Here is a 15,593-nt window from a genome sequence, read left to right as displayed (position 1 = left end):
ATGTAAAGTATGTGGGAAATAATGTGTTTTTTGAACCATAAACCACGCAAAAACATTGTATTATACCAAATAACCTTGTTTTTTTAGCAATGCAACAGGTGCTCTTTAAATTTTATAATCTAATTCTGAGATTAGGAGCATCAAAGTTTAATTTTAATCTGAGATATGATTTTACTCAGTCATTATTAAAGATATCAAAATATTGGAACTGCCAGAAGTTCACAAATACAGGACTGTTTAAATATTTACATCTGATGGTGGCAAGAAATAATGATTAACAAATGATATTCTCTCCTGTAAAACACACATTTGCACTTAAACAAGCAGGCGTTCAGGTTCACATGACCTGTGGTGTTGTGTAGAGTTGTTTAAACTGCAGGTTTGTGGAGAGCTGTGTGTTAGAAATAAACAGCTGCAGAGAGCTGCACAGACGTTGGATTGCATTGACTACAATATGCGAAATACTTCCTGCTGCAGAAAAACATAATTTTCTGCTTATAAACCAGTTTAAAAGACCCACATTATTGGTCACTAACATATGGTGTGTTTTGGGTGCTGTTATGCTGGTGTTTATATCCATTTTTCTAAAGTAAATATAAGTTTGGCAGGAGCATGCTCATTTAATGTGACCTGCCACAATACTTAACTCTTTCCCTGCCATTGACAAGTTATCTCGTCAATTAAGAGAAAACATTTGCATTAAAAAACTTGTTCCTTATGAATGTTTATGTTAATCTGCAATACCCGCAATATCCGCACTTACCAAATTTATGAAAAGCGGAAGCCAAAACTTTATTTTACTCATTTTAAACTCTGTTTATGTTTTGATAATCGTTCTGAATGTAAACTCTAACAAAATTCCTTTACAAAAATGCAATTATTTCAGCTTTTTGCTAATTTATTTATAATTCTTTTTAAAAGAAAAATACCCATATTTATACCGAGCCTCTAAGGTGACATTGAAGTAAAAAAAAATCGAAAGTTTAGTTTCATGTGCTCACGTGAAACTTTCATGTGCAGAATTTTTTTTAAAGTTTAGTTTTGTGTGCTCACGTGAAACTATTGCGTGCTCACGTGAAACTATCGCGTGCGCATGTGAAACTTTCACGTGCGCATGCAATAGTTTCACATGAACATGCAATAGTTTCACGTGAGCACGCAATAGTTTCACGTGCTCGCGCGATAGCTTCACATGAGCATGCGAAACTAAACTTAAAAAAATTCTGCACATTAAGGTTTCGCATGAGCACTTGAAAGTTTCACGTGAGCAAATTAAACTAAACTTTATTTAATTTTTGCTCCATGTCCCCTTAGGGGCTCCGTATATTTAAGAGTTTTTAAGCAGAGAAAAAAATATAGATAGGTAGAAAAGTTTTTTAACCTTTTTGTTTGTTTGTTTAATTTGTTTGAAGCAGAGGGTCTGTTCTTTCATTTGATATATTTGTATTGTTATATATTTTTAGACTAAAATTTTACTGGGAGGCAGGGACGTGCACAGGGGGGTTGCTCAGGTTGCCCGGGCAACTGCCCATATGCCCTTCTCGACTCAAGTTGCCCTTCCGAGGTGGAAAAAAATAAATTGTACTTTTACTTCGTTTACACTATGCAGCGTTCCTTCGTTACTGTATTTTAATTAATTACGAAATTTGTATTTTATTTTTAAATTGCTATCTTGTGTTTCTGGCGCATTCGCGAAATAATGACTCGTTTGAGTCGATTCCTTACAAAGTGTTGCAAATAAATGAGTCTTTTGAGTCGATTCTTTACAAAGCGAATGGGCCAAACGTTTTAAATCGGTTCGCGAATCAGTTTGAATGAATTGTTCAGATCGCTGCAAAAACGGAATCGTCCGAAGCTGTTTTACTCGTAACCTATGTAGAAACACGCAGAATATAACCTGTTGGGTGACGTGGAAATGAATTTACCAATCTTTTAACTAAAAGCAAAACTTCACACATGTACCCACGCGACCTGTTCGTCGTCAGACACAGTTAAACGCGTGCAACCTCCAGAAGCATTGTAGCACAGATTGAAGAAAATACATCGATGATTGACGTCTGATGATTGTCTGTACTGTATGATGTAAGTGATTCTCACAAAACACACCTGACATGACAACGTAAGAAAACATGAGTTTTATCTAAAATCATTTTTATGTAAGTGTAAACTGTCAATGTCCTCAGACCATCTTAGGAGATTCTAACTTTATACGTAGTGAATGCAAAACTGTTGTCAGTTTACTTGTCTGATATTTCAGCTATAAGCTACATCAACATTGAGACTAGAGTTAATTTGTTAATTTGAAATGCTTGTCTATTCTGTGTTTGTATTCTTTTTTCTGTACTGTTTGTGTATGTTGCAGTTTTACAAATACTGTAGAAGTGCCTTTCATAAGTATTCTTCTGTTTGTTGTGGAGTCAAGAAATGTCTAAACATTAAAAGATGAACATGAGACAAAAGTACAGAATCTGTCACATAATTTTTTTTTAATGGTCACTGAGCTGTGTCCTGATTGTTTACACATGAAAAGCATAAATTGTGTAGGATCAGTTTGATTCATTATGTGCATTTGTGTACAACACACATAAGTCAGCATTTAAACTCACGGCCTATATGAAAGACTGAGAATAACAGGGTCTTTATTAAAATCAGCAAACATGTTTGCCTAATGCCTACCAAAAAAAATTGTAGCCTAGGCTGCTTGTCTGCAAGCTATGATAGCTAGCTGCTATCTGTCTGATTATTTAGGCTAAACGTGGCAAACTCAGCCTGGATTTATGAAGATTTTAACAGAGGTGGAAATAGTAGCCAAAAACTTTACTCAAGTAAAAGTACACGCGCGCAAACACACACACACACACACACACACACACACACACACACACACACACACACACACACACACACACACACACACACACACACACACAATACAGTGCCCTCCATAAGTATCAGAACTGTAAAGACAAGATTTTTCTGTTTGCTGTGGAGACCAGAAATTGGTAAGATAAATATCAGTATGTCACAAGTTTAGAATGTCACATTTTATTAACCTTTGTTTATGTTTCAACACATACATGCTTTAACAACAAAGAACAACAGCATTAAAAAAAAATTTTTAGGAGGGGGGTGCCCTTTATTTAGGTCAGAGCAACTGCCCCTAAAAATTCCTGTGCACGTCCCTGCTGGGAGGCATTTTGTAAAACTTTTTTGAAAATCACAAAAAATGCTGTCCGGCAACATTTAAAAAAAATGGCTGGCGGCGAATGAGTTAAGTAACCATATATGACAAGCTCAGATGCAAAACCCTCCAAGTGCGTCTTTCACTTTAATGTCAATGAAAATATTATTAGTCCGTAATTTAAATGCCTTATTATTTTTTTCATTTGTATTTAACAAATTTAAAGACTTTTGCTGCAAACCCTCTAATACATGCAAAAATATCCACTTCTAAAAAAGTCTCCAGTCACTCTTCACCGTCCTTTCTGAATAAACGTATAAGGCTCAGAAATTTGGTCAATATCTTGATATTTTCAGTAAACCTCCTTTAACTGAGTAAAAAAACTCTTTCACCATGATGTCATTTAATTCTTGACTTCTGGCAACAATCCGCTATTTCTGAATGGCCTAAAGTCCAGGATTAAGCGGATTTGAAGTGAAAGTATTTGATAAACATACAGTATAATACCTGCCGAGTGCATTCGGTTAATGTCACTATCTCATTATTGACGGGCAGATGGTGTTTAGTGGCTTTGCATATGAGCTCCTCATATACAAATCGTTGCTCACCTCAGCACCCATAAGCCTCATTCAGGCAGCTTGATTACAAAAACTAATTGAGAATTTCGGTACATCAGCTAAAACAGCAATATCAAGCATAAACCAGCTTGGACCAGCTTTGAACTTCATGATAGTCTAAGCTGGCATTTCGGCATAATCAACCGAATTTCTGTTTAATCAGTGCTTTTTGCAAGAAGAAACATAGTGTATGTTTATGGGAATGGCTACAGGTGTGTTTGTCTACACTTCATTATTTGGGTCATGAAAGTGCCATACCACATCTAAAGGCTCCTTCGCACATGCTTGTATTTTTCACACTCCTGTCAACTCAAACAAATACACTCTATTCTCTTGCTTCTGCTGGTCTACTTATTTATGCAAGGCCAGCAGCTAGTCTGGACACTTTCTTACTGCAGCCTTTGTGAGTTATTGTGTGTGTGTGTTTGGCTGTAGTTGGTGTTGGCTGAAGGCTCACACTCAGATGGAGGATCTCAGTGCACAGAGAGCCACAAAGATCTGCCACCACCCTTAGAGCGAACGGGAGGGATTGGAGATTCAAGGCCGCCCTCCTTCCAGTAAGTGTGCTCCATTTATCGTTTGACAAACCTTTATTAATTACCCATTTTTAAAGGAAAACACCACCGTTTTTCAATATTTTACTATGTTCTTACCTCAACTTAGATGAATACATACCTATCTTTTTTCAAAGAGTGCACTTTTAATCTTTGTACAGCGTCTTGTGAATATGTTAGCATTTAGCCTAGCCCCATTCATTCCTATGGCTCCAAACAGGAATGAATTTAAAAGCCACCAAACACTTCCATGTTTTCCCTATTTAAAGACTGTTACATGAGTAGTTACACGAGTAAGTATGGTGGCACAAAATAAACTTTTGTTTGGAGCCATAGGAATGAATGGGGCTAGGCTAAATGCTAACACATTCAAGAAGTGCTGTACAAAGATTAAAGTGCATGCATTGAAAAAAGATAGGTATGTATTAATTCATCTAAGTTGAGGTAAAACATAGTAAAATATTGAAAAACTGTGGTATTTTCCTTTAAAGCAACACTAAAGAGTTTTTTTTACCTTAAAATATCGTATCCAAAAAAGTTTCAGTCGTTCATCCACCCGAAATATTGTGAACGGCACTTTCACATTCGCTTTGCAGCCCTCTATCGGCCAAAACCGCACTAAAGAAGATTTCAACCGTTGGGTCGCGGTCCTGTAGTTCGACTGAAAACTACAAAAACTTGCTTTACGGCAGACCTAAAATCCAATCAGAGCCAGCTATGCTGCAGTATTTACGACAGTGGTAAGGGACAATTCCGCTTCTAACCTGTAGGGGGAGCAAAGAGCAAAAACTCTTTAGTGTTGCTTTAAAGTGGGTTGATCAGTAAGGACAGTTAAAGGAATATTCAATTTTCTTAAAAGAAAAATCCAGATAATTTACTCACCACCATGTCATCCAAAATGTTGACGTCTTTCTTTGTTCAGTCGAGAAGAAATTATGTTTTTTGAGGAAAACATTGCAGGATTTTTCTCATTTTAATGGACTTTAATAGAGCCCAACACTTAATACTTAACTCAACACTTAACAGGTTTTTCAATGGAGTTTCAAAGGACTCTAAACGATCCCAAACGAGGCATAAGGGTCTTATCTAGCAAAACGAGTGTCATTTTTGACCAAAAAATAACAAATATACACTTTTAAACCAGGATTTCTCGTCTAGGTCCGGTCCTGAAAGCGCCAGCGTGACCTCACGCAATACGTCATGACGTCAAGAGGTCACAGAGGATGAACGCGAAACTCCGCCCCAGTGTTTACAAGTGTGTTGAAAGAGGACCGTTCCTACGTTGTTGTATGTCAACTGATACTAATTCATGTCTTTGTGTCAGTTTATTGTTTACAGTGGTGCGCAAATGTGCGTTTTATATATGTAACACGTGACCTCCCTACGTCAATACGCATTTACGTGAGGTCGCGCTGGACCTGACCTACACTCTAAAAAAACAAACGGTGCTATATAGCACCAAAACAATTGCTTTGGATCGTAACGATAGAAGAACCATTTTAGTGCCATATAGCACCGGTGAAGAACCAGTGAAGCACCAGTGAAGCACCAGTGAAGCACCAGTGAAGCAGCAGTGTAGAACCATATAGGGGCCATATAGCACCACATATGGTTCTACATAGCACTAAATGGTTCTACACAGGTGCTTCACTGGTGCTTCACTGGTGCTTCACTGGTTCTTCACCGGTGCTATATGGCACTAAAAATGGTTCTTCTATCGTTACGATCCAAAGCAACAGTTTTGGTGCTATATAGCACCGTTTGTTTTTTAGAGTGTAGACGAAAAGTTGTGGTTTAAATGTGCATATTTTTTATTTTTCTTGTCAAAAATGACAATCGTTTCGCTAGATAAGACCCTTATGCCTCGTTTGGGATCATTTATATCAAGTGTTGAGTTAAGTATTAAGTGTTAAAGTCCATTTAAAATGAGAAAAATCCTGCAAATGTTTTCCTCAAAAAACGTAATTTCTTCTCGACTGAACAAAGAAAGCCATCAACATTTTGGATGAGATGGTGGTGAGTAAATTATCTGGATTTTTCTTTTAAGAAAATGGACTTATCCTTTAAGGACACATAAAATAAATATGAAATTTGTAGATGTTTCAGATAATATATATAATGGTTAAATGTTTTATAAAATTTAGCAGGTGGCAAATTTTTTAGTCATTTTTTTTGTTTCATACATTTTCAAAATATATAAAAATAAAAGTAAACATTTCTAACCAGTGAAACTGGTGATATCCAAAATGATATGCACTTCATTCAACATACTCTATACTGTATGTAAGTGATGTCCGACTTTGTACAATTGGCCAAAAGATCTTTGCTCTTTATTAAAATAATTTATTAAAGATGCATTGAATGTTCAGCTTAGTTTAGAGAGGAATTTAAGGAGGCTTGGCCAAAAATTACACGCAACAGATGTGCAAAGTTTATACAGACATAGCCAAGCACAATAACTACAAAATATTTCCACAAAAGAGGATCAAAAAGTATTAATAATAACAGATAAAATAGTAGTCAGTGTATGATTTATTACCCGTGAGCTTTTTGTTTTCTATTAATTTTATGTGTATTAATTTGAATAAAGCCCAGATTCCCCTAATACTCACAAGTACTTTAAAAGCTTAGTGTCCATTTTGTACCATACACTATTTATTTTAATGGTCTAATCTAACCTGAGGTGTCATTAAAAGCACATTTTGTACAAATATCCCCATACATGACTTTTGGCCAGTACAGTATGTTCCCATAGAAATGAACCCATGACCTTGGTGTTGCCAGCGCCATGCAGCTGAGCTACAGAAACATTACAGAACCGTTTATTTAATTTGATTTGTTCGGAGTTCCTGACCACAGTCACAGCACGAGCAGATGTCCAACATCCATCTGGAGAGTCAAATCTGTTTCTTATTTTCATGTGTGAATCACAATCCAAACTCAGCTCCTGTCTCTTGGGCCGCATTTTAATGGGACACATGTTTGCCCCACAAATCCCAGCATTTTTTTATGAACGTTAGTGTGTATTTGCCAGTATTCATATCTTTAAGTATTCATCCACAGCTGTTGAAAATGTTGTGCTTTGCCTTTGTGCATGCTCATTGAATATAATACTTTTAAATTCGTATATTTGTTAATATGATTTTAATTGATTCCACACCATAAATAAATCAAGTAAGTTCATGCTTTTTTTGGCTATATACAGATCTGAGTCGGTTATGCCAAAAATAGGAATTTTGGAGCCTGTCTGAACCAATCCGAGCTTCTTCAAAGTCTTTGATGAAGTCTTACAGTATTGACAAATGCATGGCTGGTTTTGCCACAAGCTTATTTTCCATGTTATGATATTGAGGAAGACAAACACACATTGAATATTCTCTTTGTTCGTATTGAAGGCTAAAATTAGATCAATGTGCTTCAGGGTGTTTTCAGTTTCGCAACATCCTCTGTGGATCTGTATTGCACCTGCTTAGTCTGTACATTTTATCTAATGTTTGACTTTCTGGCTGTTTATCTGTGCTCTGTTTCTTTTAAACCTCACCGCAGCAGAAAATTCTCACCAGTTGTTTTCTGTAGTGTGTAGTGCCATCTAGTGGCAGAATGTGTAAAAGCTAAACCACAGACCCATCTTCATCTTTCTCTCCCATCGTCCTCTTCACAGGAGATTAATAAGAATTCCCAGTCGTGTATAATCTCTCTATCTCATTTCCATTATAAAAGCTTCAGTGTAAGCGTTAGAAAATAACCAAATGTTATCTACTGCCTGATCCCTTTTACGCACTGCATTATTTGTTGGTCCTGGTGAATACATTTAGCGAGTATGGGTTCGACTGTAGCTTGAGCACTTAATCCGGATTAGTGGACATTAAAAGCACCCGTCTGTGTTGCCCCGCGGGCTCTACGGGATGTCACAGCTGCATTTATCTCCCCCAGGATCAAACAGACTGTCTGCCTGCCGTCCATTCAACCTTTAAAAACTCAAAAGCTTTAGATGCAACATGCACATATGGTCGAGCACCAAAAACTAGATGGATGGGATTATTGTAATATATTTATATTGCTAATTTTATAAAATTTCTCATAATATTTATAACAGCTGTAAATCAGTTTGTATAAGAGGCACAATTATACATATCTCTGTATGACACATATATGTGTGTTTTAATTAAATATGTGGATATTATTTATTTAATAACTTATAATGCTTTCTTATATACAGTAGTAGGTAGAGATTGCAATGCCAGGGTCATGGTTCAGTGCACATGCTAATAAAATGCATATTTTAAATGCACTCTATTGGATAAAAGCATCTATCAAATTCATAAATGGAATGATTGGCAGATGTATATTACAGTTTGTCACAATATATAATACATGCAGGTGAAATAACAGGCTTCTTCCAGCAGAGAGAGACATCAGCACACAACTTTATGTTTGAGGTAGTGGGACCTTACTGTAATAACTGTTATAGCAAAGCACATGTCATTTGTTTAAACAGAATCTAGCGGAGATTGATGACTCACTGGGACATTACCCAAGCTTTGAATTAACTCGATCACTTCTCTTCAGAATACTAATAGATTACATATATTTGAAAAGCAGAAAAAACTAATTAAAGGAAAACACCACTGTTTTTCAATATTTTACTATGTTCAACTAAAATTAATGAATACATATCTATCTTTTTTCAATGCATGCACTTTAATCTTTGTACAGCGCTTCTTGAATGTGTTAGCATTTAGCCTAGCCCCATTCATTCCTATGGCTCCAATCAAAAGTTTTATTTTGTGGCACTATACTTACTGGTGTAACTACTCATGTAACAGTCTTTAAAAAAGGGAAAACATGGAAGTGTTTGGTGGCTTCTAAATTCATTTATTCATTCCCTGTTTGGAGCCATAGGAATGAATGGGGCTAGGCTAATGAAGCAGAGGTATGTATTAATTCATGTTTTCCTTTAAGGTTCAGAAGCATTGCATGAATGTTACCCTGCCTGTAATTTTCTTTAAGGCCATTGAAAGAAATTAAACTTTGATGCTTATGATCTTAGAATTAGACTTTGGCCTGGTTGTTACAGGCAGGGTCACAAATATTTGTTTGTGCATTTTTAATTATATATAGAAAACAATCCCACAAATGATTATTTTTAACAGTTGCTATTGTTATATCTTGAATAAAAATTTGACAGACATACTCATCAGCACTGTGAGTATAACTGTTCAACTAAAATCCTATAGATTATTTTTACATGTGGTTTTGCTAATGTTATCTCATATTATGGAATATTTGCAACAATACCATACAGTAAATGTGACCCTGGACCACAAACCATTCATACGTACCATGGGTATATTTGTAGCAATAGCCAACATTGTATGCATCAAAATGATCATTTGTTCTTTATGCCAAATATGATCAGGATATTGTGTATATAAGATATACAGTATAAGTCTTAGGCCACCAAGCTACCATTAGATTTGTTGTTTTTGCAATTGTATAGTGATCATATATAATTATTTCTCAGTTTTTTTATTAGAATACAACCAGAAAATACAGGAAATGTGTATGTAGTATTAAAAACAATAGAAAAGTATAAGCTGAAGTGTGAAGATTTTAGGGTAAACTCCCCTTCCACTTGAGCAATAGCAGGAAAACTACAGGATCTCTTAAACTTAAATAAAATTAAATCCTAATTTCTAATTCTAATCGAATGACTTCAGGACTTCAGTCTCCTCAAAAAAGCTCAAGATGTGTTTCATACCAAGAGAGGTCACACTAAATACTGACTGATGCCTGAAGAAGACATTTAGTTCTGAAAAATTTTTGTTTTTAATTTTGTGTAAATATTTCCTGTATTTTCTGTTTGTATCTTAAAAAAGAGTGAAAATAAATATGGATGGACATCAAAACTTTGCTAAAACAACAAATCTGCTGATGGTGGCCTAAGACATTTGCACGGTACTGTATATTTGGTTAATTTCCTACCATAAATATATCAAAATTTGTATTCATTTTTTTTTGTGGATGGAGTGCTAAAGACTTCATTTGGACAACGTTAAGGGGAATTTTTTCAATATTTAGATTTTGTGCAACCTCAGCTTCCAGATTTTCAAATAGTATATCAACAGAAAGCTTATTTGTTTATTTTATTATATCATTTATTTATTGATTTATTCTTTTAGATGGTGTATAAATCTCCATTAAAAAAATTACCCTTATGACTGGCTTTGTGGTCCATGGTTACATATTCAGGGATGTATGTAATGTATCTATTTTTTAATTTTCCTGTTTATTATTAATTTTTTGTTATTCCTATGTAATTGTTTCTTATGTCTCTATTGCTTATGTTTTTGTTTTCTTTAAAGCTGCCTTGCAACAAAATTATGAAAGCACTATAGAAATTGATTTTAATTAAAATTTTAAGTCCCTTATAATAATAATTGGTAAATCTGTTTGAGTCTGTTTGAGGATCTCATTAAATTTGCATGGTTTTTGGTTTTTTCCACCACTTGAGTTTATAATCCCCCTTTAAAGTCATTCTAACTCAAAGTTTTGTCACATTGTGAATCTTACAGTTTTTATGTTGCCTAATTTCTCAGAAAAACCCTTTATCTTATGATATCTTGTGTGAAAATGTCTTTGCATAAGGCGTCAGCGTCACAGCAAGATGTTCTCAGCAGCTTAAGTTTCCTTTCCGCCCAGAGCAAAATCATTCTACCCACTCTGCTAGAATATCCAAACTTCTGCCATATCCACAGACACAAATTTATTCTCAAACTTCACAGCAAACCCATTTATCCTCACCAACCTGCATGGGGCCCAAAAACTCCAAACCGCAGCCCTGAAACTCAGGCCCTGGTTGGCACTAAATGCTCCATACTATTATCAAATAACCAGCAACAGCTATAAATCATACACCCGTACATAATAAGATATCTTTCGGCGATGCAATTGAATGTAGACGATCATACTTTCAGGACTTTCCCAGTGCGTTTGTCTTATTTATGTGACCAGGGTTTGGTGAATCAGCATAATAGAGATGATTTGAGACTAGATGATTAAAACCTCTGTCTCTGCATGTTTGTTTCTTTGTGTGCGTGTAATAGTGCCAACGCTGTGAGTAGTCGGGATGGATTGGACACGGAGACGGGCACGGAGTCTCTCCTGAGCCAGCGAAGAGAGAGGGAGAGAGAGCGAGCTCGGAGGAGAGCTCGTGAAAATGAGTGTGAGTGACTTAGCAAAACATATTGACTTTCACACCATACATATCACATAGCACCTGCCGGAGCCATGCAGTACAATAAGGAAACATATGATACTAACGTACAGTGTGAGTTACGCTTCATACCTCATTTGTTTTCCCCAGGTAATAAATATCTGGCAGGTGAGTGAAGTATTTCTTAAACAAACACAAAACAGCCTTGTTGCTGGTAAATGTAGCAGTTTTATGATAATCCTCAGGTTAAACCAGTAACTGTTTCTACATTGTAAAAAAAATGTTGCACTTAAATTTGAAAAAAAAAAAACTTTCTTGACTAGTTAGGAGTTGCTATAAATTATAAAGTTACTTCAACTTTATTTTTTATAATTTATAGCAACTCCTCACTAGTCAAGAAAGTTTAAATTAATTGTAAGTATTTTTTTAAATTTAAGTGCAGCAAGGAATTTTTACACTGATGTGATCTGCACTGTATACAAACATATCAACATAAGTTTTTGTTTTAATTTAACTTTACGAATTAAGTTAAATAATTTCAATTTGTTTTTAAGTTATTTCAAGTCAAAACCTTTAAATAGCAGTGGTGCAAATTCAAAATAAGTGTTCGGAGTGTCATGTGTGTTGCTTGTGTTTTCAAAATATGTGTTCTGCACGTCGAGTGATCCTATGTGCATCACATGTTTTGTTAAAATAAGTGCCTGCAGCACACGCGTCAAAACCTTTTATCATAAAAGAGACGCTCACGTTCACAAAATACATGCAAGACACTTAACAGTAAACTCTAATTACACATGGGATTATGCAAGTATCTGGCGAAAAGGAGAGTCTTTTTTATCATAAACCCTTTAGATGCGTTTGCAGCAGGCACTTATTTTGACAAAATAAGTCACCCGCCGCCATTGTTAAATAGTAGGTTCAATTGATTAAATTTGTATGCAGCACTAGCATTTTTTATAGTGTAGGTATATTTTCCGACTTATTTCTCCAAAAAATTCAACATTATCATTGTTCTCAGTGGTATAGACTTAAAATAAGGAAACTTAATTTTTTTGATTTACTCACTTCCCCTTCAATTTCTTTAGTCTGTGAAATAATAAAAAATCTTCAATATGAACAATTTGCAAGAACAGTATTTAATAATAAACACTCCAACTCCAAACATACAGGATGTTGCAGGATTCTTACGAATTATTTCTAGTCTGATCCTACTGAGATTCTCCGGTTATTTGCTTGGAGTTTGCTTGTTTAATGCTGCGTTCAGACCAGCCGCAGTAGAGGCTTCAAGAACGAGGGATTTCAATGTTAAGTCAATTTGAAGACGCGTTGATGCGCGTCTGGAGGTCTCGCGGTGCAAATGAGGCGTTTAGCGTGGTAGAAGCGAGTTGAAAAATGTGAACTTTGGCGGAAAAATGTGCCGCATTAACCAATCAGGAGCTTGCTCTAGTAGTGATGGGATTACAGAAATCGAGCGGAGTCTCAGAAGCCCCTCCCATGATGCAAATTTCCGCGTGAATGTCTCGATGACTAGAATTTCACAAGCGTCTTTTACGCGCAAATGAAGCTAGTAAACTCAAAATGTTCAAGCGGAAAACTAGACGCGGTAGATGCGAATTTGACGCCTCAAACGCGGCTGGTGTGAACCCACGGTAAAAGGGGACATTTTACAAGACTTTTTAAGATGTCAATTAAATCCTGGTGTCCCCAGAGTACATATGTGAAGTTTAAGCTCAAAATACCATATAGATAATTTATTAAAGCATGTTAAAATTGCCACTTTGTAGGTGTGAGCAAATATGTGTCGTTTTTTGGTGTGTTCTTTTAAATGCAAATGAGCTGATCTCTGTACTAAATGGCAGTGCTGTGGTTGGATAGTGCTGATTAAGGGGCGGTATTATCCCTTTTTGACATCACAAGGGCAGCCGAATTTCAGTGACCTATTTTTTAACATGCATGCAGAGAATGGTTTACCAAAACTAAGTTACTGGGTTGATCTTTTTAACATTTTCTAGGTTGATAGAAGCAATGGGGACCCAATCATAGCAATTAAACATGGAAAAGTCTGATTTTCATGATATGTCCCCTTTAAACAAGCAATTTACTGAAAGTTTATTTCTGTGTTAGACTTAAAATAAGGAAACTTAATTCACGCACTTCCCTTAAAGTTTCTTTATTCTGTGAAATACCAAAGAATTTATTCTGTGAAATATTGAAGAAGCTTCAATATAAATAATAAGCAAGAACAGTATTTAAAGGTCACTTTCTTCCTGATCCCATTTTTTAAACTTTAGTAGGTGTATAATGTTGCTGTTAAAGCATAAATAATACCTGCAAAATGTTAAAGCTCAAAGTTCAATGCCATGCGATATATTTTCTTAAACAGGGTTCCCCTTTCAAAGCCTACAGCAAACGGCCGGTTTGGACTACAGCCCTCTAGTTCCCGGTTGAATGACGTCAATATAAGAGTTTTTGACTAAACTCCGACCACAGGAATACGTCAGTTGCCATCTACGGCTCAAACGGCTCTGCTAAGCTAAGCTGCTGTCGAATCCCAACACACTAAACACAATCAAAACTCGTTACTTATTTCTGAAAGAGGGACTTCATAGTAGGGCTGGGAATCAATTCCAAAAATAATAGATTCCAAGGTTGTTAGGAATTGAGAATAGATTCCAAAGGTTGGAATCGAATCCAATAAGAGGAATCGACTCCTCTTTTTTTTTTTTTTATAATACACACAGATTACGATTATAATACGATTTCATTTGTCAACACAATCACGTCAGCTGTAAAGAAATAAAGTTCAGACTAAATAAATGGATCTAGTCGTGTGCAGGCAATCAGCGCAATGACTGACCCAATGAAATATTTAGAATCGGTTGCTGGGCGGGGTTTGAATTTACTCGTTGTAGTTTAGGATAAGAAGTATAACTCAACTGACAACAACAATAAATCACACTCACGCGAAGAAGAATGCAAGGTCAACATTAGTAGTCTGGTGCTATTCTTTTAAGTTTGTATGTGTAAAGTGCATGAGTCTGTTCCTGAACAAAATGCTTTTAGAATTTAACAGGGATTTTACCTATAGTTTTATGATACTGGATGAAATATATGTACCACATATAAAAAAAATCTATCTATCCACATACATAAGTGTATGTATACGTGTGTGTGTAGGTATGTATGTATGTAAATAGAATCTACCGCTTATGGTGAACATATTCCTAGTCTTTACACTGGGTCTACTGTCTACACCTGACGCTTTGTCACGCCCGGTGTAGCGTTAGAGAGATTCTCGCTGTGTGGCACGGTAAGACGCCACAATGTTAGACACGGTGCTGGTATAAAAAAGAATCGAAAGTAACACGAGGAATCGATTCTTGGAATCGATTCTTTCGATTCCAGAAACAGGAATCGGAATCGATTCCAAAAAATTCCGGAATCGAACAGCCCTACTTCATAAAACAAGGAAGACATCAGCCTCTTTTTAGGACAGTGAAAACAGCGATATAGAGATAAGTAAATTGTGTAAAAAATACCGATTTTTTAACACGTGAAACATGAACATGTGTTAAATTGCGCACTGTAAACACAATCAAAGCTGCAAAAACAGAAAGAACGGGACCTTTAATACTATAAACACTCCAAACTCAAAAGTTTCAGGATGTTGCAGAACTCTTAAGAATTCTTTCCAGTCTGACCTTATTGTGATTCTTCAGTTCCTTGCTGGAAGTTTACTTGTTTTAAACAAGCAATTTACTGAAAGTTTATTTCTGTGAGTGACCTTATTGCATGTTGACTTAAGTTCTCTGTAAAAAAATACCTTGAAATGTGAAGTCTTCCTTTGGAGGGAAAAAAATATTCTCTCATCAGCAAAGAATGTTCTCAGATGTTCCTTAGCCTGTTGTGAGCTTTTCAAAATTGAGAAATTCCCACATAAGTCTAGAATGTCCACAATCTTTATAGCAGTCAGATTAGCCCATTACTGTATGGAAGTTTAGTTTTTATTTATCACAGGATGTCTT

General features: G+C 35.8%; 1 protein-coding gene across 1 annotated transcript in view; it reads left to right on the top strand.

Annotated features, from left to right (window-relative positions):
- The window catches only part of dvl1a (dishevelled segment polarity protein 1a), a 51,872-nt gene that overhangs the window by 18,561 nt on the left and 17,718 nt on the right, over positions 1 to 15,593 (top strand). The window contains exons 3-4 of the mRNA XM_065285540.2: positions 4,234 to 4,355; positions 11,459 to 11,577. Coding sequence (XP_065141612.1) covers positions 4,234 to 4,355; positions 11,459 to 11,577 — 241 coding nt within the window. The remainder of the gene's footprint in view (positions 1 to 4,233; positions 4,356 to 11,458; positions 11,578 to 15,593) is intronic.

The sequence above is a fragment of the Paramisgurnus dabryanus genome, chromosome 21, assembly GCF_030506205.2.
Source record: "Paramisgurnus dabryanus chromosome 21, PD_genome_1.1, whole genome shotgun sequence".
Lineage (NCBI taxonomy): Eukaryota > Metazoa > Chordata > Actinopteri > Cypriniformes > Cobitidae > Paramisgurnus > Paramisgurnus dabryanus.
The sequence above is the reverse complement of the archived record's forward strand: the minus strand, read 5'-3'. Positions and strand labels throughout refer to the sequence as shown.